Below are 27,291 nucleotides of genomic sequence, written 5' to 3' on the forward strand. Positions count from 1 at the left end.
CTGTTCCAGAAACTGCCTGGCTTCCACCTCATTCTGCCCGCTGAGCTCAACTAACAGGGAGCGTCCTTGATCTGTTGTCCCACTGCCGCTCCATCTCCAGTTCACCACAGTCCCTTCGAAATCTGAGCCCAGCCGCCTGGGCCTGCTAATCCCTCTGTAGTCATCGGACACAGGTGCTCCTGCGGTTATTCAACCTTCTCTTTGAACTCTGGGTGCGTGCCAAACCTTGAAGTCCAAAATAAATGACGCGCACGCAGGGGAACGGCAGGAAGTCCTGGCGATGTGAACAGGATAGAGCAACTCAGCTTGGACATGGCTTGCTGGAAATGTCACTCTTCTCTGTCCCGGCGTCCCTCGGAGGTGGGCCTTCCTCTAGTCACCGGGTACCACCCTTATCTTCTCAGACCCTGCCCCACCTTCCTGGTGACCTACCTCGGCCCCCCCAGTGGGAACAGTGGCGTGGACGTGACAAACTTGGGTTCTGGACCAGACTCTGGTACTGTCTTTTGAGCAAGATGCTTAACTTCCTCGGACGTCAAGGTCTTAGCTTGTAAGGTGAAAAGACTGAATAGGACTGGTATAAATGTGCTTTTGACGCGAACATTCTACGATTCCAGTCTGCCCATTCCCTGTTGAGAAAAGCCGTAACACGGCTTCTAAGAGGCAGCCGTTGGACTCTGTCGACTGAAGACTGGAGGGGGGAGGCTTTTGCTGGCCAACTCCGGAGTGGCTGGGAAGTCCCCTTCTGGCGGGGTGGCAGGAAACACGCCACTCCTGGACACATGGGAGCACTCTGCTGAAGCAGTTCGGCGGTGTGAGTTCCGGTTTTCAGATCCAGGAGATCTTGCGAGGGCCCTTGCGGTGCGGTTCTCCTCTCTCGCTCAGGATCTCAGCTGGCGAATAATCGACTCACCACCAACTCAGCTCCGCACAGCCTGGACAATCTTCTTGCAGACTGCTCCTATCTACCTGCATCTGATTTCCACACTACGCGTACATGCTCCGCCTTCTCTTCACGGTGTGCAGTGCGGGCTTCTGCTTCTTTCACACAACAACTGGGAGAGTGCTGACAGATGTGTATTAAAGTAGGAGGAAAGCAAAAGCCTTCCAAGAGTAGCTTAAACCTTTGTACTCCAGATGGGCAAGCCTAAGGAGAACCACTAACTGAGGACATGCACGTCCCAAGCTTCCTGACGCACGGGTTTGTGTAACTCAAAGAGAATGCTCTTCCCAGCTTTTATTTCTTGTCCCCTGCCCTAGTCCTCTAGTCAGTGAAGGAGGGAGAGGAGAACACTGGAAACTATTTTGTCTTTCACTCCTCACTCCAACTGCTATTTAGTATCATACCTCAGGAGTCCTGGTGGATACCCTTTGGACAGCGAACTGCCGCAGTTCAAAGCCACCAGATCCTCCCTGGGAGGAAGACGAGGTTTTCTTCTCCCGTGAAGAGTTCAGTGTCGGAAAAGCACAGGGGGCAGTTCTCCCGTCCTATAAGGTCGCTGTGAGTTGTTACTGAGTCAACGTGAGTGTGGGTTTAACTACATGCTGTGTCTAGAGCATTATCTTCCTTCTCTGACTGAAGCATCGCCATCATGGACGACGAGGACCAGCTGTCACCTCATTTTGCAAACTGGAAACCTGAGCTCCAAATTGCCCGAGTTGGGAGCGTGACGTGGCGGGATGTGATCCTGAGTCCGGGTCTGCGCATCTCCCACTATATCTCGTCTTCTGGCTCTTCCCTGGGAGTAGGAAGAGGGACTCAGGGGAGCTGGAGAGGTGTGCTGGACAAGAGGTCACTTTCATTTGGTGGGAGCTCTGGTGGCGTCATGGGGCTGTACTCCAGAGTGACTGAGTCGGCATGGACTCAACGGCAGTGGGTTTGGTTTGGGGTTTTCATTTGCGCAGGCCGCTCCGGCTGGCATCTGGGTTTGTGCAGCCGGTGAGGCCCACTCTATCAAGCTCGCAGAGCTCTGATGACATCGTGGCTACTCGCCAGGTCTGCAGTTTGAAGCCACCAGCTGCTCCGTGGAAGAACGACTGGACTTTGTACTTCCATAAAGATTTCTCGTCTTGGAAACCCACAGGGGAAGCTCTACCCTGTCCTCCTGGCTGCTATGAGTCAGCGTCCACTCGATGGCAGCGAGTTTGGGATTGGGATGTGAGTGAGGTAAAGACAGGTGTTTTCCATTTTCACTTGGATTTCTTAACACTCTCAATTTCCTTTCGGTTCTGGCAGTTTTTCTGACATACTCGCTCTTTTATTTCTGGGTTCTAGGCTCAAAGCAGGTCCGAGTCTTTGTCCGATCGCTCTGGGAAGTCATCTAGTTCCCGGGTGGTAGGGAGCGCTCAGTGCAGCCCATGGCCTCCGCGAGCAGCTTCCCCCCCCCCCCATCTTCTGTCCTCTAGGCTGAAGACTGCTGTGTTCTCAGGCGTCTCACATACTCAGAGGAGACCCCAAATACTCTCCTTTTAACCTTCTTGCCCTCGCATTATACTTTTTAGAGTGACTTCTTCCCTATAAACCCCAAACTGCCTTTGAAACGTTTGGTCACCTCTCAAAGGCCTCAGTTTTCTCATCTCGCTGCGAAAGTTGATGAAATTAAAGTCTTGGGACATGCTGGACCGCGGACTCCTTCGAGTGGACTCAAGTGTGAACTTCTTAAAACTTTATGCAAAGCTGTTTTGGCATCTCCACCACCCCATAACCTTTCCCAAATACTGGCCTGGAGTCCTGGAGGCTTTCAAAGACTCCCTGATCCATAAAAAGGAATGGGTAACCTTTAGAGACCCTTTCAAAATGAGCAATTCTATGAGGGTGGTCCTCAAAGTGTAGGCTCTCTTAAAATCCAAGGCTATCCGCCGGTCGGCCAGCTGGGGCCAGGCCATCGTGGTGGCTCGGGAAACAGTTAATGACGTGAATGACGGAGATCTTCAAAACAGACTTCACTCTGGCTTGCTGGTCTACGCCTTCGTGGCCAACATTATTCTCAACAAGGTCTAAGAATTCCATCGAGAATTCTAAACTCTTGGGTGCTTTGTGGGTTTTTTTGTGGTTTTGTCAAATTAAATTGTCCCTCAAGGAAACAATAGGGGGATTTTTTTTTCCTTCTTCCGATGTGAATGTCTACAGGTCTTCAGTACCACCCACTCCCCCCACCGCTGACCTCAAAGTAAAATCTGGAGTGTGCTCTTCTTTCTCCTTTTAAGGGAAACACCCAGGTTTCTCCCGTAATCATAGAGCGTGTAAGTTTGTCTGACTGCAGGATAGGGAAGTGATTCATCCAGAGACACAGAGCAGGTCACTGGCAGAGCTGGGGCTAGAACCTCAGAAGCTCAGCTGTCGGGGCCACGGTCTTACCACGCTCTCCTGGCTTCTCCTAGTGACCCCTGCCCAGACCACCAGGGAAGGAGGGCGGGGAAGGAGGGCGAGGGCGAGCAGACTCACACAGGTCTGCAGAGTCTGGAGGGTGGGGGGGGGGGGGATGATGAAAGGAAAGGGAGGCAGGGAAGCTGGGATGAGCACCCCACAGGGAACTCAGAGAGCTGATGCTCAAGGCTCATCCTGAGGGGGAGGGAGGCTGATGACTGGATTCATTGTTAGGAGGGTTGGTGCACAATGCAGGAGGAGCCTTTCCCTAAGCCCCTGCCCCAGCCTCTTCCCTACACTCCTAGTCCCCTGCGGATACCCCTCAGTTTCAGCCCAGGAGGACCTGACCATTTTCCATGCACTGGAATGCCCCCTCTCCCTGTATGTCTATTGCAAAACTCCCCGCTTCCCTGTCAGACGCTCCTTGAGTCCATGCAGCCTTTCCCAGGAGACCACCTTCCCCCTGCTGCTGCTTGGGCTCGCCCCTCACCTTGAACTTCCTGAGTGCAGGGTTTTCATCTGACAAACATGCCCCGCTGCCCTCACGGACCAGTTGGCCCTGACTGTCGGCAGAAAAAGCTCTCGTGGGGGCCTCGGCAAGCCTAGGGGTAAGTGCAGTGCAGCTGAGAAGAGCTCAGACAGGGGCTGGGGAAGCACCAAGTCTTGGCATTTGCTCTGGGCTTGTGGCTGAGGTGGGTGGGGAGTGATGTCTGGCAAGGCTTTCTGGGAAAAAGTAACTGCTAGTGGAGAAGGGCAGGATGGGTGGGAGTTAGGAGGCCATGAGGAGGCTGGTGATAGACCAGGGCGGGATCACATGGCCCTGGGGAGGAAAAGAGGCCTTTCTGGGAGCAGCGGGAAGTCCCTACTGATGCTCATCCTCCTCCATTGTTGCGGCTCTTAGCACAGTGCTCGGTGCGCCCAGGATGCTCAAATGAGAGAGTAAATGATCCCAACTTTCCAGATAAGTCTTTTCGTGTAAGGTTCTTGGGTAAAATGTATTCTGTTGATTAGTCAGCTATGAGAGGGGGCTTCAAAGAGTTTGTGCATACTGTTCCCTCCTCCGGACTTGGATTTTCTTATTTACAATCCTTGGTTCATACAGGCTGAACACCCGGATTGCAGAAGGCTATGGATGACCGTGGAAGGCCCAAATCCATTTGCAGGGAGGCCCATGGATTGAGCCTCCAGTGAATTCCCTCTGACCAAGGCTAGGTGCCACAGCCCAGGGATGAGACAAGGTGGCTATCAGCGAGAGAGCACTGGTTATGGCAGATGGAGTTCATTGGATCTCCCTTTTGCCCCATTTTAAAGTTGTTTTAGTAGTTTTGGCTTTTGTTTTTTATTGAGGTTTCTCTGTTCTGTCACTGCTGTTGATTTTGTTTCTCTCTTGTTTCGTGGGGTTTTCCATATATGAAATGTAGGGCAAGTAACTCTCTGGAGACATCACTGGATTAATCATTACCCAAGCCATGGCAGGGGCGGGTGGGTGGACATGAGCTAACAACAAAGAGTATGGGGAAGGAGAAAATGTTCCAGCACTGACTGTGGTGATTATTACACAACTTGTAACATGAACTATCAGATTGAACGACATGTGGATTACATGCCAATTAAAAATAAAAGTTTGTGGGAAAACGGAAGGGAGAGAGAAGAGAATTTTCCACAAACATCTTGAAGGCCCTTGTACCTGGCCTAGGTCTCCCCAAACTGCAAGAGTCCACTTCTGGGTGACCCCCACAGCAAGCAGAATACGGGCTGGCAGTTTTCTCAACACACAGACTGCTCTGCAATGCTGTGACCCAAGTCACAGGGCCTGAAGTCCTGCCACGCCTACACGCGTCATTCAAGTCCCTTCTGTCTTCAGCTCTTTGCCACTCCTACAGTCCTGCTCTTGATCCCGGAGGGGACAGTCAGGAGGGGAGAGGAAGGGGTGTGGGTGGAAGCTCATTAACATAGTCTCAAACAACAAAGGTGGGGTGGTGGTGAGAATCACATCACGGTGAAAGAGGCGGAGTGCGTGATGGGAACCCAATGCCCATCTGTAGACAGCTGGACACCCCTTCCAGAGGGGTAGTGTGGAGGAGATGGGCCACTCAGGTTCAGTGTAGCAACAATGAAACTCAAAACCTTCCTCTAGTTCCTGAACGCTTCCTCCCCTCCTAATCATCATGACCCCAATTCTACCTTGCCTTGCGGACCTGGTTATACCAGAGGATGTACAGCGGTGCAGTGGGGATCTGGAGACACAGGGAATCTAGGACAGACAAACCCCTCAACACCAGCGGTGGGAGTGGCGACACCAGGAGGGAAGGGGTTGTAGAAAGGGAGAACCAATCTCGGAGATCTATGTGTAACCTCCTCTCTGGGAGATGGGCAATGGGGAGGCGGGTGAGGGGAGACGCCGGGGAGTGTAAGATAAGATATAATAATTATTTATAAACTATCAAGGGACCAGGGGTGGGATCGGGGAGGGAGGGGGATGTGGGGAAAAAAGGGCAACTGAGCTGATTCCAGGAACCCAAGTGGAAGGTGAATTATGAGAATGACGAGTGCAACGAATGTATAAGGGTGCTTTGCTCAATTGATGTAAGTACAGACTGTGATAAGAGCCTTATGAGCCCCAATAAAAAGATTAAAAACAAAACAAAACAAAAAAACAAAAAACATAGTCCTCTGCTTTCCCACAGAGATGCCCAGATACCTGCGGAGGGAAGGGACTAAGCTGGAAGTGTAGAGGAAGGGAGAGGCAGGGAGCAGGATAGCTAGGGTCTGTTAGCCCATCCCCACCTGGGAAAGAAAGCCAATTTCCCACAGGCCTGGCTTCCTAATAAGCATAATCCCTGGAGTTGTCTCTTGTAATCTCTGATAGGAAGTGCATCACTGGACAGGGAACTCTGGCACCATGTGCACTTCCTGTGTACGCTGGATCCTGGAACTACAACATGACTCACCACTGGCCATAACGAGACCCTCACGCACCCTGCTCTGCCTTAGAACGTTTATGGAATTGCCCCTGCGTCAGAGGCTGCACTTTTCCATGAATCCCTTCGTATTGTCTCCTGGGATGCACTTTCCTTCACCAGGCACGCCCTCTTCTCCCTCATATCTTGTGCGTTCCGGGAGCAGTGCTTCTGGGCTGCACAGGGCCTTCCCCAGCATTTCTGATCTCTCTGGGGGCAGCAGCAGGAGGGGCAGGCCACCACGTGTGGAGGGTCACTTACACACAACCAGCTGACTGAGTTCTAGCATCAGCCAATGCAAGGCTCGGCTTCTCCCTGGCTTTGCAGGTGAGAAGACTGTCGCTCAGGAAGGCTAGTTGCTTGCTGGTCTCTTATCCCTCTGCATACTGCCCTCCTCCAACGGGCCCCCCACTGCTGACACACTGACCAGTGGGCTGCGTGGGGTAGGCTGGAGCTGGAGGGGTGGCCTTGTCTGTGCACTTCCGCCCTTTGTGCTCTTGTGGTCTGCAAGCATTTCTCTGTCTGCCCTTGTGACACTGCCATGCCGGCCAGTCTACATGGACACAACCCCTCCAAGGCTGGGACCGTAGGCTTGCTGAGTGAATCCGTGATGCTTCACAGGGAAGCCGGGACCACAGATCTGAGAGGTGAACCCAGCACGCTGTGTGCACACACTTACCACTCAATAAGTGGTTCGGAAATGACGTTGGGGATGCCATTTGGTTCTACAGAGGTTCTAGAGTGTTCTACCAAGTTCCAGAAGGAGCGCGGCCTCGCCCACGAGGGTGGCTCTTTAGCTCCTATTTATAAAGTGCTGGGCATGTTCTAGTCCTGTGCACAGCACTTCACAAATTACTTCACGGAACCTTCACAACCAGTCCACGAAGGAGTTTGCTATATCTCCATTTCACAGGTGAGGAAACTGAGGCTCAGAGAAGGAAATACTCCCAAGTTCCCAGCTAGTAAGAGGCGGAACAAGCATTCCAACCCAGTTCTCTCCAACTGCACACCCAGCACACACCCAACCCGAGCTCACACTATACTTTGGAGGGCTGCCCAAAGCCAACGTGGCACTAAACCACACGGCCAAGATGAGACCCTTGACCGGATTCTAATGGCCAAGTCCCTTTCCTCCGCAACTTTTCAGCTCTTGGAAAATCCTAAAGCCACCCCGATCCAAACTCTAACATCAGAGTGGGTCTCCCAGAGAGAAAATAGACACACCCTTTCAAAACCTGGCATGCCCACTGGCTGACCCCATGCCTACCAGGGCCCCAGGGAGCCGGGCCTGCACACCCCAACCCAGAACCACATCACACTATTCACCGCAAACACAGGCCCAGGCTCCCCACACAAACACGGGACAACAGGACGACGACCTGATGGAACTGAGCACTAGAAGCACAACGTGGGTTACGCAAACAGTGCATCACACACCACGGCACGCCAAACAGAAGCCTGGTGGTCTCAGCTGGGTTAGAGCAAACCAAGGATAATCTCAAAGACCCAGATAGGGCATGACGAAGGCTTTTGTGCCAGGCCTGGAGGTACCCGGCACGGGAGTCTCTTCTGGATCTCCTCGAGAGGCCAGGATCCAGCCTATACTGGCTCCAGTTGAGCCCAGCCCTGACACCTGACTCAATGACCCCTCCGCTCCCCACTGGGTACATAAATGGGTCTCATCCACATCCACTTGGCTTCGGAGCGGGGTTCGGGGTAGGTAGCCAGCCCACCCCGTCCAATGCACAGCCAAGGGCACGCACGGCATGCGCAGGCCTACCTGGCTCACACCACTCAGGGCAGCTTTCCTGTCGGCCTGCTCGCCACCTCTGTGCAGCTCTGTGTGCTCAGCCTCCCTTCCGGGAAAGGCGCTACCCAGGGGCCTGCAGGGCCGGCCTTCCTCAGGGGGGTGGAACTCTGAGAGTCTCTGTTCCGTGCCCAGGCACCTGACCACGTCTGATGGTCTCAAGCAGTTCTTCTGAGAGATCGTGGGTCTGCCAGGGCACCTCTCACCTGCCTCCTTCTCTGCTCGCCTCTCGAGCTGTCTGCTCTCGTCCTTCCATTGCTGCCACCTGCTCTGGTTGCTAAAGGCATCGCTAAGCTCTGAGATGACCTTCTCAGAGCTTCCAAAGAGTGGCTGGGAGAAGCTCTCCTGACGGACACCTGAAGGCGCCAAGTGGATACCACTGTCCCCGTTGACGTGAAGGGAGGCCTGAGCACTGGGTGCCGGGCTGTAGCGTTGGTGGGGCTGAGGCAGGGCCAGCGGGGAAACTCCCAAGTAGGGGGTAGACCGATCTGACCAACCAGAGGGAGGGAGGCTGAGGGGCAGGGAGGGCATGGCCCTCACCGACCAGGCGAGGGGGTCGGGGTTACAGAGAGATGCCTCTGGCAGAGGAGGCAGGGGTGGGGTCAGGGTCAGCGGACGCTGGCCGGGGACCCCCACGGTCAGCGAGATCCACTCGGAGGTGATAGCACGCATCTCAGGGGACACGGTTCGGCAAGGGGTGGGCGGAGGTGGGAGGGCTGGCCTGGTGAGCTTGCTGTGGTGGGGGAACTTAAAAAGGAGAGAGAAGAAACAAAAGATAAAGAAGCAAAAGATACAAATGTCAGCCCGAGGAAGCAAGAAGTCCAAACACTCACCGTGGGGTGGGGGTGGCCATAACGAGGGATGGGACGGAGGAGATGAAGCCGGACACACGGGTGTCCAGAGAGGACATCATTCAGTTAGTTCTAGAGGGGGAGCTGGGTGGGGGGTGCGTGGCCAAGAGTACGCGCATGTGTGTTGAGAGCGTGTGCTGTCCGGGGGAGGATGGGAGAAGCCAGTGGTGGGGAGAAAGGGTCCCTGGAGAGTGGTTACACTGGGCACCTGCCTGGGCTGCAGAATCAGATGTCCAACCTTCTCACCCTCCACCCAAGTCACCTCTGCCACCCAAGCCCTGTCCCAAGAACCCCAGGCAAAAAAAAAAAAAAGGTAGTTCATCTCCCTGGTTCCTCCTTAGACCTTTATTCTAAGGGGTGCACTGAGGAGTCTTTCAGAAGTGACTATGACTTATGTTCTGTGGTAGTTATATCATCGGTTGTCAACTTGAGAGGATTAACAGTGAAGGGGTGGGGTCTAACCTGCCAATCTGGTCAATGAGGCCTCTGTGTGGGCATAGCCTTCTCCTGAGGATACTTGGAACTCCTGTATTCCTCCTTAGAGGCGGGAGATACTCTTTCTCACTAGTAACTCCCTGGGAGATATTACAGCTGACAAAACACATGTTGTTATGCCAGTGCCCTGCGCTGGAGAAGCCACATGGAGATCCCTGCCAATGTTGAGATGCTTACACCACTGGATCCACAATACTTCCCACCCACTGCCCTGTGATCTTCCTGCATTCAGCATCATTGCATATGTTTCATGAATCTGAAGAGGACTTTATAGATTGGTATCAGACATATGGGCTAATATTGGACTTATGGACGTGATCTGACTGGGCTGGGCTGTTTTCTCAATATTCAATTGCTCTTGTATATAAAGCTCTTTCTTAGACACATGAGTATCTATGGATTTGTTTCTCTAGTCTCCCCGGACTAACACATGTAGTCATCTGGTTTTACAATCAGGCCTGGCTCTGGTTGAGCAACAAATTCAGCTGGTTGCCCAAAATTATCACAAAGCAGAACACCCTGTTCCAATATCACCTCCCACCCTGTGTGATCCTAGGACGTGGGTCTTGCTGGCAGAGGTTGGTAATGAGCAGGTAGGTGGGAGTGGAGGATCTGGGTCTTGCTCTTGGGGTCAGCAATGAGCAGGTGGGAGAAGGAAATGAGTAGAGTGAGAAAATGAGGCACCTTCTCAGTGTCATCTCGGGTCCCAGGGTCCGGGTGCTCGCCTTACAACTTACCCTGTGCCTCCAGCTCATTCCGCCAGATGCCACTCACACGTGCCCCTGTGGAACCCCAGCTTCCCTGGCTTTGGGAAAGTGAGGGTGGGCTTGGCATAACTTAAACTTTCAAGCGAGCTTACTTACAATTCATGTCCAGTTAGGCCAACATCTTATCCCATCCATATACCTAATTCCTTTCAGGCTGGCCTCACAGAGATGTTGTAAGTTCGATCCCAGCCTCTTGCCAGGGAAAGTATGCAAAGGAGACTCTGGTGCTTTCCCCATATTTGGGAGTGGCGAGGGGAAGCCTGGCCCACCAGGTGACTAAGAACACCATGCTGGGCATCGTTCTCACGATGCAGCACCAGCTCTCCGCAATGGGAGGCTCGTAACACTGAGCTTTGGACCAACTGACTAAGAGAGGTTCCTGTCACTATTCACCTTGTCTCCCGATCACTTTCCTTCCCCAAGATCACCTCTCCCCCAACAAGAGCTCGACAAATGCCATTTGTACGTATAGCGAGACATGCGAGTGAGCACCCTGCCCTGCTGCGGGCAGACCCGAATCTCAGTGCCGTCAGCACCCGTGGGCTGTCACGCTGAGTGTGCAGACTGGAAGCTAGGTACCTGTGGGCTTGCGGTGGCACTACGGCTTGGGGAGGAGGAGAATGGCAGGTCAGTGTAGTCCATGGGGGGTTTCACCAGTGGCCGTTTGATCACGTCCACATAGGTGATGGGGAAGATGCCTTGCCGGGACGTTCCCGGGATCCGACCTTCATACCAGTTCTCATCCACCTGTCGGAGCAGCGTGATCCTCTCCCCCTGAAAGACACAGCAAGGGAAGGCCCTTTGTCGCACACCGTACTCGGCAGCCGGCGGCCCCTGCCTGCGTCACGGGTGCTGGGGTTATTGATCATGTTCTTGGCTCACAGGAAAACGTCCCTTGCCGCAGCTGCCTGGAGGAAACGGCACTGCGAGGGGAGGGGGCTGCGAGCAGCAGGGGGGCTACCAGAGGTGGCTGGACACTGGACAGTGACGCTGTGTCTTTAAACATCATCGCAGGAGGGGAGACGGTCAGACGCAGCACCTCCAGCTTGAACACAAGCGGAGGGCTTCAGATATATATAAACATAGAGATATAGCTATATAGTAGCAACAAGTCTGATATACTGGAGCTAGCCAATAGCTAACTCACTGGCTAGTTATACTTCTCTCAGACAAATGTGTTTTTCTTTGGGGGAGGTATCTTTTCTTTCTTTTTATAAAGCTCCTGGCACAGGTATTGTTATAGAAGAATTCCAAGCCCCATGAACCGACAGAAGACCTCAGAATGGGCCAGGGGGCCACCTCTAGGGGGATAACCCCTAGCACTTTGCTATACGATCTTCCCGGATTTCTCTCAGCGTGTGTGTAATGTGTCACACTGTTTGCTGATGAAAACAGTACAATCGCATTTAACTTTTGAACACTGTTCTTTAAAAAAAAAAAATACTCCGTACCATCCAGCGAACGGCCTTCTTTACAAAAGACACGCTTCTGCATTTGTGATGGTGGCGCGCGACTGCGGGAACGTGCCCTAAGCGCAGCACCAGGGAGGCGCGTTGAAGGCAGCTAGCTCACCTTCTCGGTAGGCGCAGCCCACTTTCCCCACCCTCAACAGAACGAGCAGCTTTAAGACTGTTGTGAGGCGAGCCTGGGGCAGGCACAGCCTTTGAAGGCTGAGGTCGTAGTCTCTTGCCACAGAGTTAAAAAACATGCCGGGTTACTGGAAGGTGAGGGGGGGGGTGGGCCTTAGAAAGACTGACATCGTCTGTTTCCTGACTGTGTGTCAGCCCAGGGGGCTTTCCACCCTCTGCCTCTTCCTGCCCACCTTCAATTCTACCAGCGGGGCTCTTTATCTTCTCGCTAGGTAAGAGCAAACCGTGGCCTGCAAAGATTACATCATGCCTCAAAAGCTACACAGGTGACTTTGTGCCTTAAGAGTTTTTAAGATTTGGCTCCCGCTCTGGGAAAACAAAAACTAACTTGCCTTGTCCAACAGCTTGTGTCAATATGCTGTAAAACCTGTCCTACCCCAGATTTGAGCCTATCATCAGTTGCTCAATCAAGGTGGGTTGGACACTGGCTACACTTGGTGCTGGTTGCCATGGAGTCTGACTCACAGCAACGCCACAGGAAACGCTGCCCCATCTTTGGTGTCACTCCAACGCTCAAGTCCATTTGCTGGGCCCACGGTGTATTTTGGAGGCTTCCTCATGGACAGGGTTCACCTTCCAGCACTCTCGCTGGCAACAGTCTCAGACTCTTGAGATGCTGAACTTGAACACTGCAGTCGAAAACCTGACACCTGACCGTGGCTTATGCTGACAACATACCTAAGCTCAGACAACCCCCACTTCCCTGAACTCAAGCATGACTGGCGCACATCTCTACGGGGTACAGATGGCACTGCCACGCTGGCCCACCAGACCAGGCCCATCACACTGCCCACAAGAGCGGCACCCGCTGGAGCCCAAAGCACGTGGTGAGGAGGGCGGCTTACCTTTCTGAAGGACATTTCCACTTGCGTATCGCCGTTAAAGTTAAACTTTGCAAGAGCTTCGCCGTATTCCAAAATCTGCACCGGTGTCAACTTCTTGGGCTGAGCTTTCTCAGCCGGAGGGAGAAGCTGAGAATGGAAAGGAGGCAGAAGAGGAAGAAGAGAGAGAAAAAGAAGAAGGGACGAGAGAAAAAACACGGAAGCAAAACACAACGTGCCTGGGTTAGTCAACGGCGCTGTGGGCCTGGCTGGGCATCTCCTTAGAGAGTAAGAGCCATGGTACCTCGATGTAGGTGCGTGGGAAGATGCCCACCCGGCCGTGGTGCTCGCCTTCGTACCAGTTCTGGTCAATCTGCTTGTAAATGTAAACGATGTCCCCCTTCTGCAGCGGAAGTTCCCTGTCAACAGAGGGGCCGTGGAGCTTGAGTAGAGGGTTTGTTCAGGATGTGCACGATGAAGACACTTCAGTGTTTTAGCAAAAGGAGGACACTCCAAGCGAGGCCCCAGGGGCAGAGGACAGAGGAGCGGCCCCTATATGGCAGTAAGAACTCCACTCCGGAGGAGATGACCCCATACTTGGCGTTTCCCAGGCTTTTAAGGGACGGAGGGTAGCATGGCAATGGAAGGGCAATCGGGATCTGCTGTGCGTGTCTCGACATATCTTACAGCATGACAGCTGTCTGATGCTTGGATTACTCAACCGAGAGACAGTGATGTATCCAGTGGTCTCAACTGATACTAAATGATTTATTAAAAAAAACTTCCGCAGACATCTGCCTTCCTGACCCTCTTTGCAAGCCTGATAAGCCACATCTCCAATTAAATTACCCTTAATCATATGGTATCACTTGGTAGCCTATAAGCCTGCCCATTCAAGCGACCTGGCCCAATCCCTTTACCGCTCATCATCTATCGATCATGCAAAATAGCTCCGAAGTCGATGGAGCGGAGTTCAGAACCCAGTTCTACCAGGAACTTGGACAGATCCTGAACCTCGCCGAGACTTGCTCTCTCTTGATCTAAAATCAGGGTTGTTGGGAAAATGCAAAAACCTGCTGCCCGGGTGAATGTTAATTCCTTTCCGACATGGGAAAGGGATCTTGGAAAGAAAAGTGGATTTTCCTTCAGATTGCTAACTAATAAGTCTATATCCACCCATTTGCTAGTTCCAATCATGATGGCAGCATCTAACTAGGGCTCCTTTTTTAAAAAGCACAATCAAAAGATCCATTATGAATAAAATGAAAACCTAAGAGGAGAGCAGAAAATTTGAAACTGTTTTTAATTAGGAAAAAAAAAAAAAGGCCTCGATTCCACGCCTGCCATTTGCATCAAACCAAGAACATGGGGCCCCTGATTGTAATTTGGAGGGGGCATGCCTGCTTTGCAGTGTACCAGGAAGTCCCACGGTATGTGAGGATGCTGGCTAAACAATGGGGCACATCTGGAAATCTTTACACAGAATCAGCACCGTGTGGCCTGCATGAGCAAGGCGGCCTTTGTGGCTTCCGTGCTGATGGGGCAGGATTCTGATCCCAACTCAGCCTGGGAAGGGGGCTATATTTGCCTTTGGAATAAGGGAATGGGAATATCTTTGGCAAATTCTCATAGAGCCCTCTCCCTGGGGGTGTTCTGAATCCCTTCTCCTCGGTCCCATCAGGAGCACACAAAGGAGCCCTCAGCCTCTCAGCCTCTCACTGCGCACTGGAGATGAGCAAGCTTCTAATTCTAAGGCAGCAGCCCGAGGGACTCAGCTACAGAGAGGGCTGGTGGGGGCTACGATGGCTTCTGTCAGGCAAGGGCAATTTTGAGAGTGACCGACAAGTGCAGAGAGATCTGTGATCATAACCAGTTATACCACCGGGTCCCTGGGGCTGTCATCCTTCCTGCCACGGGCCCCCCACCCATCTCCCACAGAACCCCACGATGAAGTCCCATGGGGACACAACTGTCGACTCTGTTGGCTCCCAGTAGCTCTCCGAGCACACTCTCTGGAGTACCATCAGGAAATGTAGAACCAAGAGACCGTGACGCAGTTTCAAAGATGCAAAGTCGGTGTCTCTGGCATTTAGTCTTTAAATGGTTTTGTGTCATTATCTTTTCTTTTTTGTTCAGGTCACGCGACATGATGTAAACCCCAAGTTGGAGGGCTCTCTCTAGGATCAATTATGTTGATGTCCGGTCACCGTGTCCGTGGAGTCCAGCTCCTCACCTGGTTCTATTGGACGGCATTGTTCCGAAGGAAACAATGGCTTTTTCCAGCCTTTACAAAGGAGAGGGGGGCAGATGCGATGCCGTCACCACCCCACTCAATGAGTCCCACACAGAATGTTCCCAATTCAAAGGGAAAAAGTACCGATTTGATTAAGCAGAGAAAAGACCTACCTACCTCTGCTCTCCCTGCTCCAGTTAACAGAAAGGATGGGGGAAGAGAACCGATTTTGAGTATTCATTCTGCTTTATTGTGCAAAATGTTTTACTGGTGATGAATGATGTTATTTGTACCCTTAAACGGACATGTAAGAGAAACACTTTTATCCACATCACACAGATGAGGAAACAGAGTGGGAAACACTGGGGAACTTGTCCACCGTCACAAAGACCCTACGTGGTGGCATAATCAGGATTTGAACCCAGGACTTTCTTTCCCTTGCACGAAAGGGGAAAGCCCATGCTCTTTCCGGTACAGGAAACTACCATCTCCTCCTGAGCTGATACTTCAAAGAGCTGGAGTGACGGCAACCACAGCTGAGTGCACCGATTTGCCCTTGGGTTCTAGCAATCCTGGCCTGACCATTCACGTTGGAGGATTATCAGGACCAAAGCTGCGTGGGCTCCCTTCCAGGGGCTAGGTGGGGTGGGGGGTAGAAAGTACTATGTAGTCGTTTTCCTGATGAACCACTGTTTTGGAGAAACATCTTCCGGCGCTCTGAGGAAACTGCTTGGAGAAAGTTTAGTCCCTTTCTTGTGGGGTCCCACAAGCCTGCTACCTCCTGGTTGTCTCAGCAGAGCTGGTCAAGCAATTGTCCTGGTAATTGGCGCTGGTCCCTTCTCTAGAGAGGGCTTGGCAGATCAAGCCACTCCTCAATCAAGCAAAAGGAGCCCCCTACACAGGAGAAGGCCCAGTGGAGGAGAGTACAGGCTCTGGCCTCACGCTTTACTTACCTGTCTGGGCAAGTTCCTTTGAGAACATCTTACTGGGTTTTCCATGAAAGTTTACACAGCAAGTTCACTTGCTGTGCAATCGTCTCTACACGGTTGCTGTCTGTGCTGGGTCCCATCTTCATCTTGCCGTCTGTCTTTGCCCCTTTGTTTCCTGACCCTCCCTCCTTGCCTCCTCATTTTCGCTTTGGGAAAGATGCTGCCCATTTTGGTCCAATGTATTTCATGATTCTAAGCAGCACACTCTCTCGTAGGTATCACTGTGTATTTTACAGGATTCAAATCTAGTCTTGGGCTGAAAGGTGACCTCTGGAAGTGGCTTCAGTGGCAGGTTCAAAGGGTGTCCAAGGTTGAGTCTCCGATTTGTATCAGCCCAGAAAGTCTGGTCTTTCTTGATGATGTTGAGCTTCACATTGTTCCCGGATTCGAAGCAGAGCCTTTTACTGTTTGGCTCCTGAGCCGGTTAATCTGCTTCCTCGCTGTCCAAAGGGGATTATAATAGTATCACCCCTCAGGGGAGGCTACAGTGGAGGGACCGTGTGATGAGGGTTGAACAAGGTAAGGACTCTGAGCCATGCTTGTGACTGTTCAGCGTTATTCAAACGTTGTTTTTTTTACCGCTTCTCTCCCGATTCTCCTCTAAAAGTGAACTGCTATTTCGAAGAAGCAGTTAAGACAACAAATAAAAATGACAAGGCACTTACTTTAGTGTCTGAGCTTTAAAGTCAAACTTGGCTCTGGCAGGTCTCATCTAAAGACAAGAAAACAGGGGCGGTTAAAGTCGCGGCTCATCTGCAAGGAAGAGGACGTGTTTTCACAAGTTTCTTGAAAGCAAAGCACGACCATTCATTCCTAACCCTTCTGTTCTGGTGGAGAAGCCTGGGCAGAATCCAGCTGCCTGACTGCACAGCACTGGATGGACATTCTGTCAACTATGCTGGGTCTGAGGAGACCCCGACGCAGGGCCAGATTTGGGGGAAAGGAGATGGTGAGAAAGCCCTAAAGTTACCCTGACCCGCTGGGGATCAAAACAGGGGAAAGCCGAAGTCCTGGGACGTTCCTTATCGATGGTCTTACTCTTCGGGGACATCTTCCATATGCTTGACTTAAATCATGACCTGTAGCAGAGGCAACCTCGTCTCAGCTAACTTTTCACCTCCTGTGTCTCGTGTGCCACGAAGTCATCTGACAGAGACCTACACCTTGCCAAGTTATTCCCATTCCTGATGGGGGCTGCTCCCCCGCCCCCTTCCAGACCTCAGGCCTAGAAATCAGAACCTCTCAGTCTCCGCATCCTCACCAAGTCACACCAACCACGCCGCCATGGCTCCTGGACCTGCTCAGGTTTGACCTCTAGTTCCCCCAGGCACAAAGCTTCCGTTCACTCTGATCCACTGTCACCCAGGACCACAAAGAGCACTCCTCAAATACTTGCACCACATGACTTGCTGGCTGTGAAGTCCAGAGGCACTCAGCTGCCTCTCTGGAAGGATTCTCCATTCTGACCTGGGGTAAGCCTGTGAGCACCCATCTCCTACCCTGACCTCACTATCTTGCTCTCTTATTGCACCCAGGTCTTCCGCCTGTTGGGAGTCTGGTGAAGCGGTTGGCTATACCTCTCCTGACCCCTCTTGACTTTCAGCACCCAGCCCCTCAAGAAGTGTGCCTTTATTTACCACACCATAATTATTTACATTTCTTCCTCATCTTTTACTTGTTTAAGTTAGAGGAAAGTAGGAGGGAGGAATCCTATGTCCAGCGATTTCTGGTGGCCAGTAGAACGTATCTCTCTCTCTCCCTCCTGAGCAGTCCCTAAAAAGCAGGGATGCCTAATACCTGGTGCTGCTTGCGGACCAAAGCTTCCTTTCAGCACCAGGGGTCTTCCAACTTCAAGGGCCATGACTTTCTGGTCTGGGAACTAACATGATGACATTTAAATTATGCATTTCCTCCTCAGTATTGGCGGGGGGGGGGGGGGGGGGGGGAAGCCAGGATGCTCATGAGAAAATACAGTACTATAAAAGCCGAATCAACAATAGTTTCAGATCCTAATCACTCTGTACCATGCCTCACTCATATGTCCAGGCTCCTTACACGGGATCAGGGGGTACTAGAGGGATCTGCTTCACAGCAGTGACTTTGCCACAGGAATTTACTTTTGTTTTTACTTTTGCAGTTTACTTTGATATTTCCACCCACTTCGCTACATAGGTACCCCTGGTGGCTTTGTGGGTAATGGCGGCAAACTGCAGCGTCAGCGGTTCAAAACAATCAGCCACTCAAAGGGAGAGAAAATGAGGTTTTCTACCTCTGTAAAGATTTACAGCCTTGGAAACCCACAGGGGCAGCTCTGTCCTCTAGGGTCTCTATGAGCTGCCAGCAGTGAGTGTTTTAATCTATGTCAGTACAATGCTTTCTACTTTAAAACAAGACTTTCTGCTCCCGTAAAGAGTTACAGCCCCGGAGACCCACAGGGGCGGTTCTACTCTGTCCTGTAGGGTCATTTGAGTTGGAATCACTCGCTGGCAGTGTTGGTTTTCATTTTAAGTACATGTACACGTTAACAGTCAATTGAATGAGCCAGCTTATAATCAATGTATTGCCAATACCTATTTCAATACTTGCATTTGTGATCAACTGGCATAGTTTAACAGTTGTAGGTTAATGAGTCAAGAATACATGTAGGGTTAATGATAAATGGCAAGCTCACTGACAAGGCCAAGTGACCTTGTGGGTGCACAGTAAGGATGACTTTCTCAGCGATGCCAATAGATAAATGCTGTGGGAGAAAGAAGTCACCAGAGTTGTGAGAAGTGTCGGGAATCTCTATCGACACAGTGTCACCTCCACAGCCTAGAGTGGTCGAGCGGAGCAAAACAGCATTACTCATCAAACTAATCAACTATGCAGGTGAGCTTGTTCAGTGTTTAATCTGTACATTGGCTTGGCTGGATCAACTAGGAGTTGGTAAGATTATTATTACGCGTGCATTACAGGCAATCTATACATAACTCAAGGTCACAAACACGGACGCCACTGAATTCTTAGGAAATCTGTGGGTCCTCACTAATGGAGCAAAGCTTGATTTTCCTTCTTTTAATTCTTCCCAAGGCCCATTTCATCTTTCTCTCCTCTCACAACATGGTGCTTCTCCCAGCACACTAGCAGCCCCCAGGGCAGGCTCTGAGTCTCTCTCTCATCCCCCCCCCCCCCAGTTCTACTGAAGTCCACCTACGCGGTGCCCCGGGGGCTCGTCAGTCTCTACTGGTCAGCTTCTAAGGCAGGGTCTCTCAAGCGGCACTGTCGACATCAAAAGAAAACTTCTTAGCAAGGTACAGGTTCAGGTCCTACCCTAGCATTCGGCTACCTGTATTTCAGCAAGTCCTTGGATGCTAGCTCAATTCTGAGAACCACCGCTGCAGGCTGCAGGCGGTAGGACGGACTGCGCAGTGTGCCCCTGGCCCTGGGTACTCCAGCAGAGTCGCGGCTTTATTTGCATGTGTATCTAGGTGGCCTTTGCGTGTCCCCATCTCCTTCTTCAGTCACCAATGTTTAGGCCTGAATGTGGACAAGCCCTCAGCAGAGCCTCCACAACTGAACTGCTTCGAGGAGCCGGAGCTCCGAGGGCCGTCCTTCCCCGGCATGGAAGTAACACCTGGCTAGCTTTTACCTCTTCCCTGTTAGTTTCTCCCTGGTAGTGTAGAGTCTCCTTCCCCTCTTCCCAGGGAGCCCTGGTGGGGTAGTGGATAGGACCTTGCTGTTGGAAACCCTCAGCCACTCTGTGGGGGGAAGAAAGGGCTTTCTACTCCCGCGAGAGTTAAGAGTCCCGGAAACTCACAGGGCAGTTCTACCCTGTCCTATGGGGTCGCTATGCGCCGGCATCCACTCCACGGAAGTGAGTTTGGTTTTTGGTCCCCTCTCCCACTCCCCCAAATTCCTTTTTTTAATCTAATTCTCACTTTCTTCTCTCTTCCTCTCTTTTTCCTTTTTTAAATGCCATTATTTTTACTCCAGTATTGACAAGACAAGCGTCAGTGTTAATCAACTTTAATACTGGAAAGTTCCAAAAGCTGACTTTGGACCCCTTTCTCTATGACTCCCCTCCTATTCCAAGCGCCCCCCACACAACTCTCAGAGAAGATCATTCTTGGCAGGGCTCTTGAAGGGTCACGTGACAAATAACCCCCCCCCCCCGCCCCGCAAACTTACGCCAGATGCTGCACTTGGCCCGCATGAGAATTTCACCATTCGTGCAGAGGCCAAGAGGCTGCAGAGGCCCTGTCTCCCTCTGTCCCCCTTATTCAGCTGTTGTAAGCTGGGGTTAGCACTGTCAGCACTCAGGGGCAGACTCCCTGCTTTTCCGAACGCTAGTGAGGTGCTTCAGCCCTGTGGACACTAGAGTAACTCACCAGGTCGGAGCAGCAAAGCGGTTTCTTCCCTGACACTCCAACAGGAATGGCCTTTGTCAATGGCGCCAAGAAAGCATGACTAGCTAACCGCTGGACTCTAAGGGAGCTCCTCCACCGTCGCTTCAAAAGGGGGACCGCTATCTGTGTCTCTAGCACAAGCTACGAATGCGTATGCCTACAGGCTGCAGGCAGAATGCACAGGCGAAACAGCATTGGTAGGGAAACGCGGGATGTCGAGGACTCATGAAGGCGGCCGACACGCTCCAGACATGCATGAGTGAGGGGTGCGCCAGCAGGCCCCGGGCCCCGCAGCCAGGCATGCTCGAACATACACAGCACAGGGCATGATGGGAGGCTCACATCCTGGCACCAGCCACAAGGAGCCAAAGCAAGCCTACGTGCAGCCCGGATGAGAGCCCGTCTGGGGAACTATGGCCTACAGCGAGCGGGGCAATGCTGCGGGGGAAGCAAGTATCGCTTTGGGCCAAGCAGCAGATCGAGGCGACCAAAACAGACCTCTGACCCAGATTTCCTTTTTGCCGTATCGTCTATATTGAGCAGGTCCCCAAAGCGCTCATTAGTGATAAACTGATGGTGTGTCGGGATGACGCCCGTGTGGCGCCGAGCGGCGATATCGGCCTCTTCTTGCTCGCGCTTAAGTCGTCTCTGGTCCGCTAAAAGTTTCTGCCATGAAATTACATAAAATGGGCAGTGAATTATCGGGCCCAGGGACCTAGGAAACCGCCAACAAAAGCAACAGAGGAACAAGATGCTGGGGAATGGGTGCGGGGGTGGGGTGGGGTGGCAGGTGTGGGAGGGGCCTCGTGGAACCACCTCCTGCACCCTCTGGGTGGGAAGGAGACAGCCCTGTGCTGGAGAGACGGAGGGAAGCTGGGGTTTGGGGGGGGGGGAGGGGGGGAGTTCCACACAATTATACCGCCTGGCAAATCATCCCCTGGCCCAGACAGGAGCCTCTTGCCTCCCGGTGCCCGGGCATCGAAGGTGAGGTGAGCCAGGGGCTCCGTCCAGAGCATTCGCGAGCATGCTGGGCTGCAGCCTGCAGCGGGAGGCTGGGAGTGCTAGCCTTACCTGGCACAGGCAGTGAGGGGTGTCCACAGGGGTTCCCATGCTGGGGCTAGGGTGGAGGCGATTCCCCCTACCCCTCTCAATCTGGCTGGCCTGATACAGGCTTTGACAAAGGGGCTGGAGGGCAACCAGGCCACTTTGTGCTCCCCCGTCCGCTGCTCTGCTTAAAAGAGCGGCGCTGCCCATTCAGAAAACACAGCACCCCTTCTCCTAGGCCAGCCCTCTTCCCACAAAGGGCCTGGGAGAGAGCACCATGGCTTCCTTACTCTCCTCTCACACGTAAACATTTCTTCATGAGGTGGCACTGTAGCCCAGGTTGAGGGAACGAGGTGAAGATAAATATGCAACTTAAGAACAATAGATGAGATCATTCTCTCCCATATTACTTTTCAAAGCCTTTTGAAAAATTAAACAATGCTGTAGTTTACCAAATGCCCTCTTGTTACCTAGGGAAACGAGGTTGTGAAATACAAATTTCATGTGGTTTCTTATATGATTCCAACCTAAAAGAGCCAGGGGTTTAAGCATTGGGCTACTAACTGCAAGGCCAGTGGTTCAAATTCACCAGCTGCTCCTTGGGAGAAAGGTGAGGTTTTCTGCTCTCGTTAAGGTTTACATTCTCAATCAATCCTAAGGAGCAATTCTACTCTGTCTGACAGGGTCACTATGATTTGGAATACCCTCTATGACAACCTCTGGCTCCTGGGACTGTGTTCTTATTGGAAAGCAATCAGGGAAATTGATCATTCGTGGCATGTTCGGTGAAATCTCAGTATTGTCCCAGCAGGTAAGTCCAGGCCTCGAAAGCGACATCTAGTTCTAAAGAACAGTGGGGGCTTGATCTGGTCGACGAAGCAACTGACATCTCGGCAAATGGCTCTCAGCGCTCGATGGGTCACTGGAAAGACCAGGAGAACAGAGACAGAAGGCAGCGCTTTACAAAAAGCACAGGGCCCCGGAGAGCACGCTGGCCCAGAAATTCTGGCCCTGGTCTCCAGCTCTGTCTCTGGTATCATGCCACTTGCTATGTGGCTGTGGGCAAGTCTCTCTGCCATGGTCCTCCTGTGGAGGGAGAAGGGGTATTGGATCGATGATCCAGCTGAGCTGACACATTTGTCTTTTCTGAAATGCCGTTACACCACTGTTAAGAATCAAGTGTTCGCCCAGGAAAGTGCTGGGCATCCTGAGCTCTTCTGACATTGGTGGGAATGGGCTGGTGATGGAGGCGTCCATCTTAGGCCTTTTCTTAATGCCCCGGATGCTCTAACCAGGCCTCAATACAATCACTGGACATCGAATAGCACAGAAGCTTCCGGCCTAGTGTTTGAGCTCAGCACATCCATCAGGCAGGTTTAGCCACATGAACGTCAACAGATAACCTTGAAGGGTCTGTGAATCCATGTCATTCAAGGGCCACGCAGCTTACCTTCTAGGTGCAGCTTTTATCACACGCACTGCTAAGTTGAGTTCAAGAAAATAGGTCACATGGGCAAGAACTCCACCACAAAGCCTTCGCTTTACTCAGGGTTTATACTCAGATCATGGAATTTCCTCTTTATTCACAGAATCTTAGATCGTGACAACAGAGTTACAATAATGACTTGACTTTATGGCCTGATGGGTGCCCGCTATGAGTTTCTGGTCTTGACTGGAAAAAATTCTGAACGTGCAATGTTCCCTCTTGTTTCTTTCCACAGACAGGTCCAAGTATCTTACTGAGTACTGTCTGGACTGTGCCGGGCAAGAGGAAAGAGGCTTGGCCGTTAATGTTTGGCTTCTGTCTCACTATCTGACAGCCGTGATGGTTATCATTCGGTTCTCCTCAAAGTCAGCAATGCCATAATCCCCAAAGGAGAGCCCACTCAGCAGACCAGCAGCACACACCAAAAAAGGACTTCAGATTTGAAAGGAAAAGGAGGTTTTAGAGGGGTGTGCACATCCCTCCCCAGCTGCCACAGGGAGCAACGCAATTCTTCCGTCTCTCAACTGATTACAGGGAAATGGACATCGGATCGAAGTTTACTCTTATGGGCCCGGGGAATGCAAAGTCCAGAAAGCACTCATCCTATCAACACCTGATGACCACAGAGCCTGTGACGGGGCCCATTCTGACGTAAAGCCACCTCTTACCAAGTCCCTGAGAGAATGGGTTCCCCTCCCTGCCCGGTGTACCACATCCCCAGCACACAGGCATTTCAGTAGCTTCAAATTCAGTAGCTGCATTTAAAAGTTCCTGGCTGGTGCCCACCAACTTTTACTGGGTTATCATCTGTCTTCTGAGTTAAAAGTAGTACCGTTTTTTTTTTTAAAGGCGACTTTAAAAGAATTTTGTTATGATGTTATATTTTGGTTTTCCTCCTGCATTCTTGCATTTAAGCACTAGAGGAAGGAGTGGGCGGGCTTCCCTAGGGAACACCAGGCTGGGAAGGGAGAGAATGCAAGAGTGAAGCAAATGCCACTCTCATGATGAGCGGAATGAATGGGGGCAGCCTCTTCCTGAGCCCCCCTACCCCCCAGGCAACAGTGGTGGCTGGGCTTTGCATTCCTATCTCGGAGTTTTGGGGCACTGAGTCTGACGTTCTCCAGAAGTAGACCAGAAGAGGAGGGGGACCGAGGTGTGCTGCTCAGGTCTCATTAAAGACCCCATCTAAGCTTCTCCCCACGAGGCCTGACACCCGGGGACACAGACACTCAGAACCTTTCCTTCCTGCCTTCCTGTTAGCGAAGGAAGCACTCGGAGCTTCTAAAGATGGGATTTACCTCTTTGTCATCGTGCCGTCTTCGAATAAAATCCTCCGTGGTGTCCACGTAGTCAGCCGGGATAAAATGTCTGGGTGACTCTGAATCTTCGAAACAACAGAGCGGCATTAAAACAGGCAGTGAGCTCGTTCCGGGGAGCAGGCTGGGGAACGGATTCCGGCTATCAACCTTTCACCAATGGCAAACAGGACGTTTCTTCCCATAGCCATGAGCGATCCATAAACAAATTCCAAAGGACACACACCACCTCTCTTCCCCCACCCCCACCCCTCTTTGGCTCTACCCGTGAACCTGTTTTAATATGAAAGAAACATAATCAGAAGGCAAAAGGTGAGCAAAAAGAGAGGCCCTTCTCTGAGAAGGGGTCCTACTAAGAGGCGTGCAGAATCTTACAGGGACAAACCATGCATCACATACACACGCACGCGCGCGCGCGCACACACACACATAGGGCCATGGAGAGAGGCTGCCTCTCCAAAAACCAGGGGGCTACGTGGGGGCTGGGCCGGGCTGGGGCATTGTTGCAAACAGCAAGAGTGGGGGGGGGTCAAGGGTTCCAATGATGGAATTTCTCGGGTGAGCTAAACGGCCAATTTTTCTTTCGAAACAAGAGTTTGGGGGTTAGTCTGAACGGCACAGGGGCTTTGTTTTTTAAAGAAGAGCAGCCACTACGAGCCATGATCAACTGCCAAGCAAAACAAACGAAAAACAAAGGACGCACCAGAAAATGGGCACCAAGGGCATATGGGGGGTGGGGTGGGAAGCAAGCAGAATGGAGAGACGGATGGGGCTGGGTAGGTGGGTGGGTGAGACTGGTCAAAGACACGAAACGCCACCTGGGCGGGCCGTCCCCAGGTCACTTTGTGGGTTGTTGTTCTTGTCCAGGCCGTGGTCTGGGAAGGGCACGGCGTGCCCGTTGCTAACGGCCCTGGGGCAGTCCTCCGGCCCCGAGACCCTGCTAAGGCGTAGGCGCTCCACGGCGAGCCGGGAAGACAGGCGTTCGGGCACCGAGGGCTTCTCCCCGGGGCAGGGCTGCTCTGCCCTCTTGTCCGCCAAGATGCCTGCGGAGTCCGCGGGGGCAGGCTGTCTGGGGGGGTGCTGGAGGGGCTTTTTCAACCGGAAGGGGAGGGGGCTCATCAGGTAGATGTTCCGGAGGAGAACGCTCTTGTCCCCCCGGGACTCCGAGGGGCGCCCGTCGGGCAGCCTGGGGCCCTGCTGCTGCTCCTGCTTGCGGATGGTGGTGAAGCGCGTGTAGGAGGCCGGGCAGGGGCCCTTGCACTTGTTGGGCCGGTGTCTGGGGGCGTCTCCGTGCACGCTGCCCTCTCGGCTGTCGCTGGACGCGTTCGAGCAGTGGTCCAGTTCTTCCGAGCAGGCCGACAGGGGGTCGGCGGGCCCCAGGGCCCTGAAGCCCAGGGCGGGGTCCGCCACGTTGCTACACGTCGCGGCGGCGTAGACCCGCCGGGGGCTCATCACGCCGTCCAGCTCCCGGGGCCGCAGCTTGGTGGACTCCAGCAGGGACTCGGCGGAGCGCGCGGCGCTCAGGCCGCTCCGGGCCAGCAGGGGCGTGGGGGACTTGCTCAGGCGGCCCGCCAGGTCCAGGGAGGGCATGGACCGGGAGCGCTGGATGAGCTGCTCGAAGGCGCTGATGCGGGAGGACACGGTGTGCTTGGGGATGTGTTCCGAGCCCTCCTGCCCGGGGCCCAGCTCGCCCCTGGCCAGCGCCAGGCCGCTCCTTTCAAAGTGCGAGGCCAGGTCCCGCACGCTGGAGGCGGAGGCGGCGCCCGAGCCCAGGAGGAGGCCGGCCCGGTTGATCTGGTGCATGTCCCGGTACAACATGGAGAACTGCACGCCGGCCTTTCTGGAGAGCGGGCAGGGCCTGCGGCCGCTGGAGCCGTACTCCTGCAGGCTCAGGGTGCTGCCCGAGCGGCCGTCGCAGTCCCGCCGCGAGCGCCAGAGCAGGTTCTCGATGCTGCCCCCCGCGTGCAGCCGGAGGGCCCGGCGGGAATCGCCCAGCGCTGATGCTGAGCCGCAAAGGTTCTCGCAGCTCTGCGCCTTCTCCGAAGGCAGCAGGAGGCTCTTCGGTTCCTGCAAGAGGGCGCTGGGAGCAGAGAGCCGGGGTTTGAATTTGGAAGGGAGGATTTCCGAAATGCAGGCTTTTGCGGCCGAGAGGGGCTTCTTGTGCTTACACCCGGGGCCTAAGGCATGGCTAGTGTTACACGTTCGGCTAGGAACCGAAGATGAAGAAATCATGTGAGCATTCCCACCTTTACGGTCCACTGGTAAGCATGCAGGATAAAATAAACAGACCCATTAGGTTAAAGCTGAAAAGCTGCTGAAAATTGTAAAAAAAAAAAAAAAAGGAAAGGTAACATGCTCATTTATCATTAAGGGCTTTTTTCCCCCATCCCATTTCAGGTCTAGAAGCAACATAACCGGTGCTGCAAAGCAGGTGCGAAGATGCAATGAAAAAAAAAAAGGTCACCCTGCTAGAGTCAGGAGAGGCTGAAGCTCAGCTAATTTCTAAGAAAAGGGGGTTAGAACAAAAATAATGAAAGATGCTTGAGGAAGAACAAGGGTGGGGGGTTTCAAAGGAAGAGAAGCTGATACCAGAAAGAAAAATGGCCAGTGGGAAAACTGGAGGGGACCTCAGGGGCTCCCAGACTTGGATCTGGACTGGACTGGACTGGACTGGATGAGGAACTTTCCAGGCTGCTGGCAGCTGCTCCCACCATCACCACCACCACTGTGATGGGACAGGGAGGCCTGAGATGTCACTCACTCACCTTTTGTGGAAGCCGAGCTGGAGGGTCTCTTGAGCCCACTCAGGCCCTGCAGGGGGATGTCACCACCTTCCAAGACGCTCTTATAAATCTGCCTCTCATTCTCCAAGCCGGCGAGGTCCCCTGGGGACCCGTCGGTTTCCCTCTTCACTGCATGGAAGTTGGAAGAATATGTGCTGCGGACCATGTCATTTCAGACGAGAGAGGGAAAAGAAGGGGAGGGGTGGCAAAAAGAGGTGAGAGTTAAGTACCCATTAGGCATTTTGCTCAGCTGAAGGCTAGACACCCTTGCTACCGGCCCCAGGATCCGACGCATAGGCACTATTTCCACAGACCGGACGGACCTGCTGGTGTCC

General features: G+C 52.8%; 1 protein-coding gene across 17 annotated transcripts in view; it reads right to left on the minus strand.

Moving 5' to 3' along the window:
* The window catches only part of SORBS1 (sorbin and SH3 domain containing 1), a 280,510-nt gene that overhangs the window by 14,504 nt on the left and 238,715 nt on the right, over positions 1-27,291 (minus strand). For 10 of the 17 annotated variants that reach the window (XM_075534903.1, XM_075534908.1, XM_075534899.1 and 7 more), the window contains 7 exons: positions 26,939-27,111; positions 24,156-24,241; positions 20,826-20,993; positions 16,605-16,651; positions 13,022-13,136; positions 12,742-12,867; positions 10,827-11,021 (listed from right to left, as the gene is read on the minus strand). In XM_075534903.1, the coding sequence (XP_075391018.1) occupies positions 10,827-11,021; positions 12,742-12,867; positions 13,022-13,136; positions 16,605-16,651; positions 20,826-20,993; positions 24,156-24,241; positions 26,939-27,111 (910 nt within the window). Of the gene's footprint in view, positions 1-8,107; positions 8,882-10,826; positions 11,022-12,741; positions 12,868-13,021; positions 13,137-16,604; positions 16,652-20,825; positions 20,994-24,155; positions 24,242-24,991; positions 26,432-26,938; positions 27,112-27,291 lie in introns of all 17 variants that reach the window. The other 7 variants (XM_075534905.1, XM_075534910.1, XM_075534907.1 and 4 more) reach the window with 2 other exon arrangements.

The sequence above is a fragment of the Tenrec ecaudatus genome, chromosome 16 (assembly GCF_050624435.1).
Source record: "Tenrec ecaudatus isolate mTenEca1 chromosome 16, mTenEca1.hap1, whole genome shotgun sequence".
NCBI classification, from domain to species: Eukaryota; Metazoa; Chordata; class Mammalia; order Afrosoricida; family Tenrecidae; genus Tenrec; species Tenrec ecaudatus.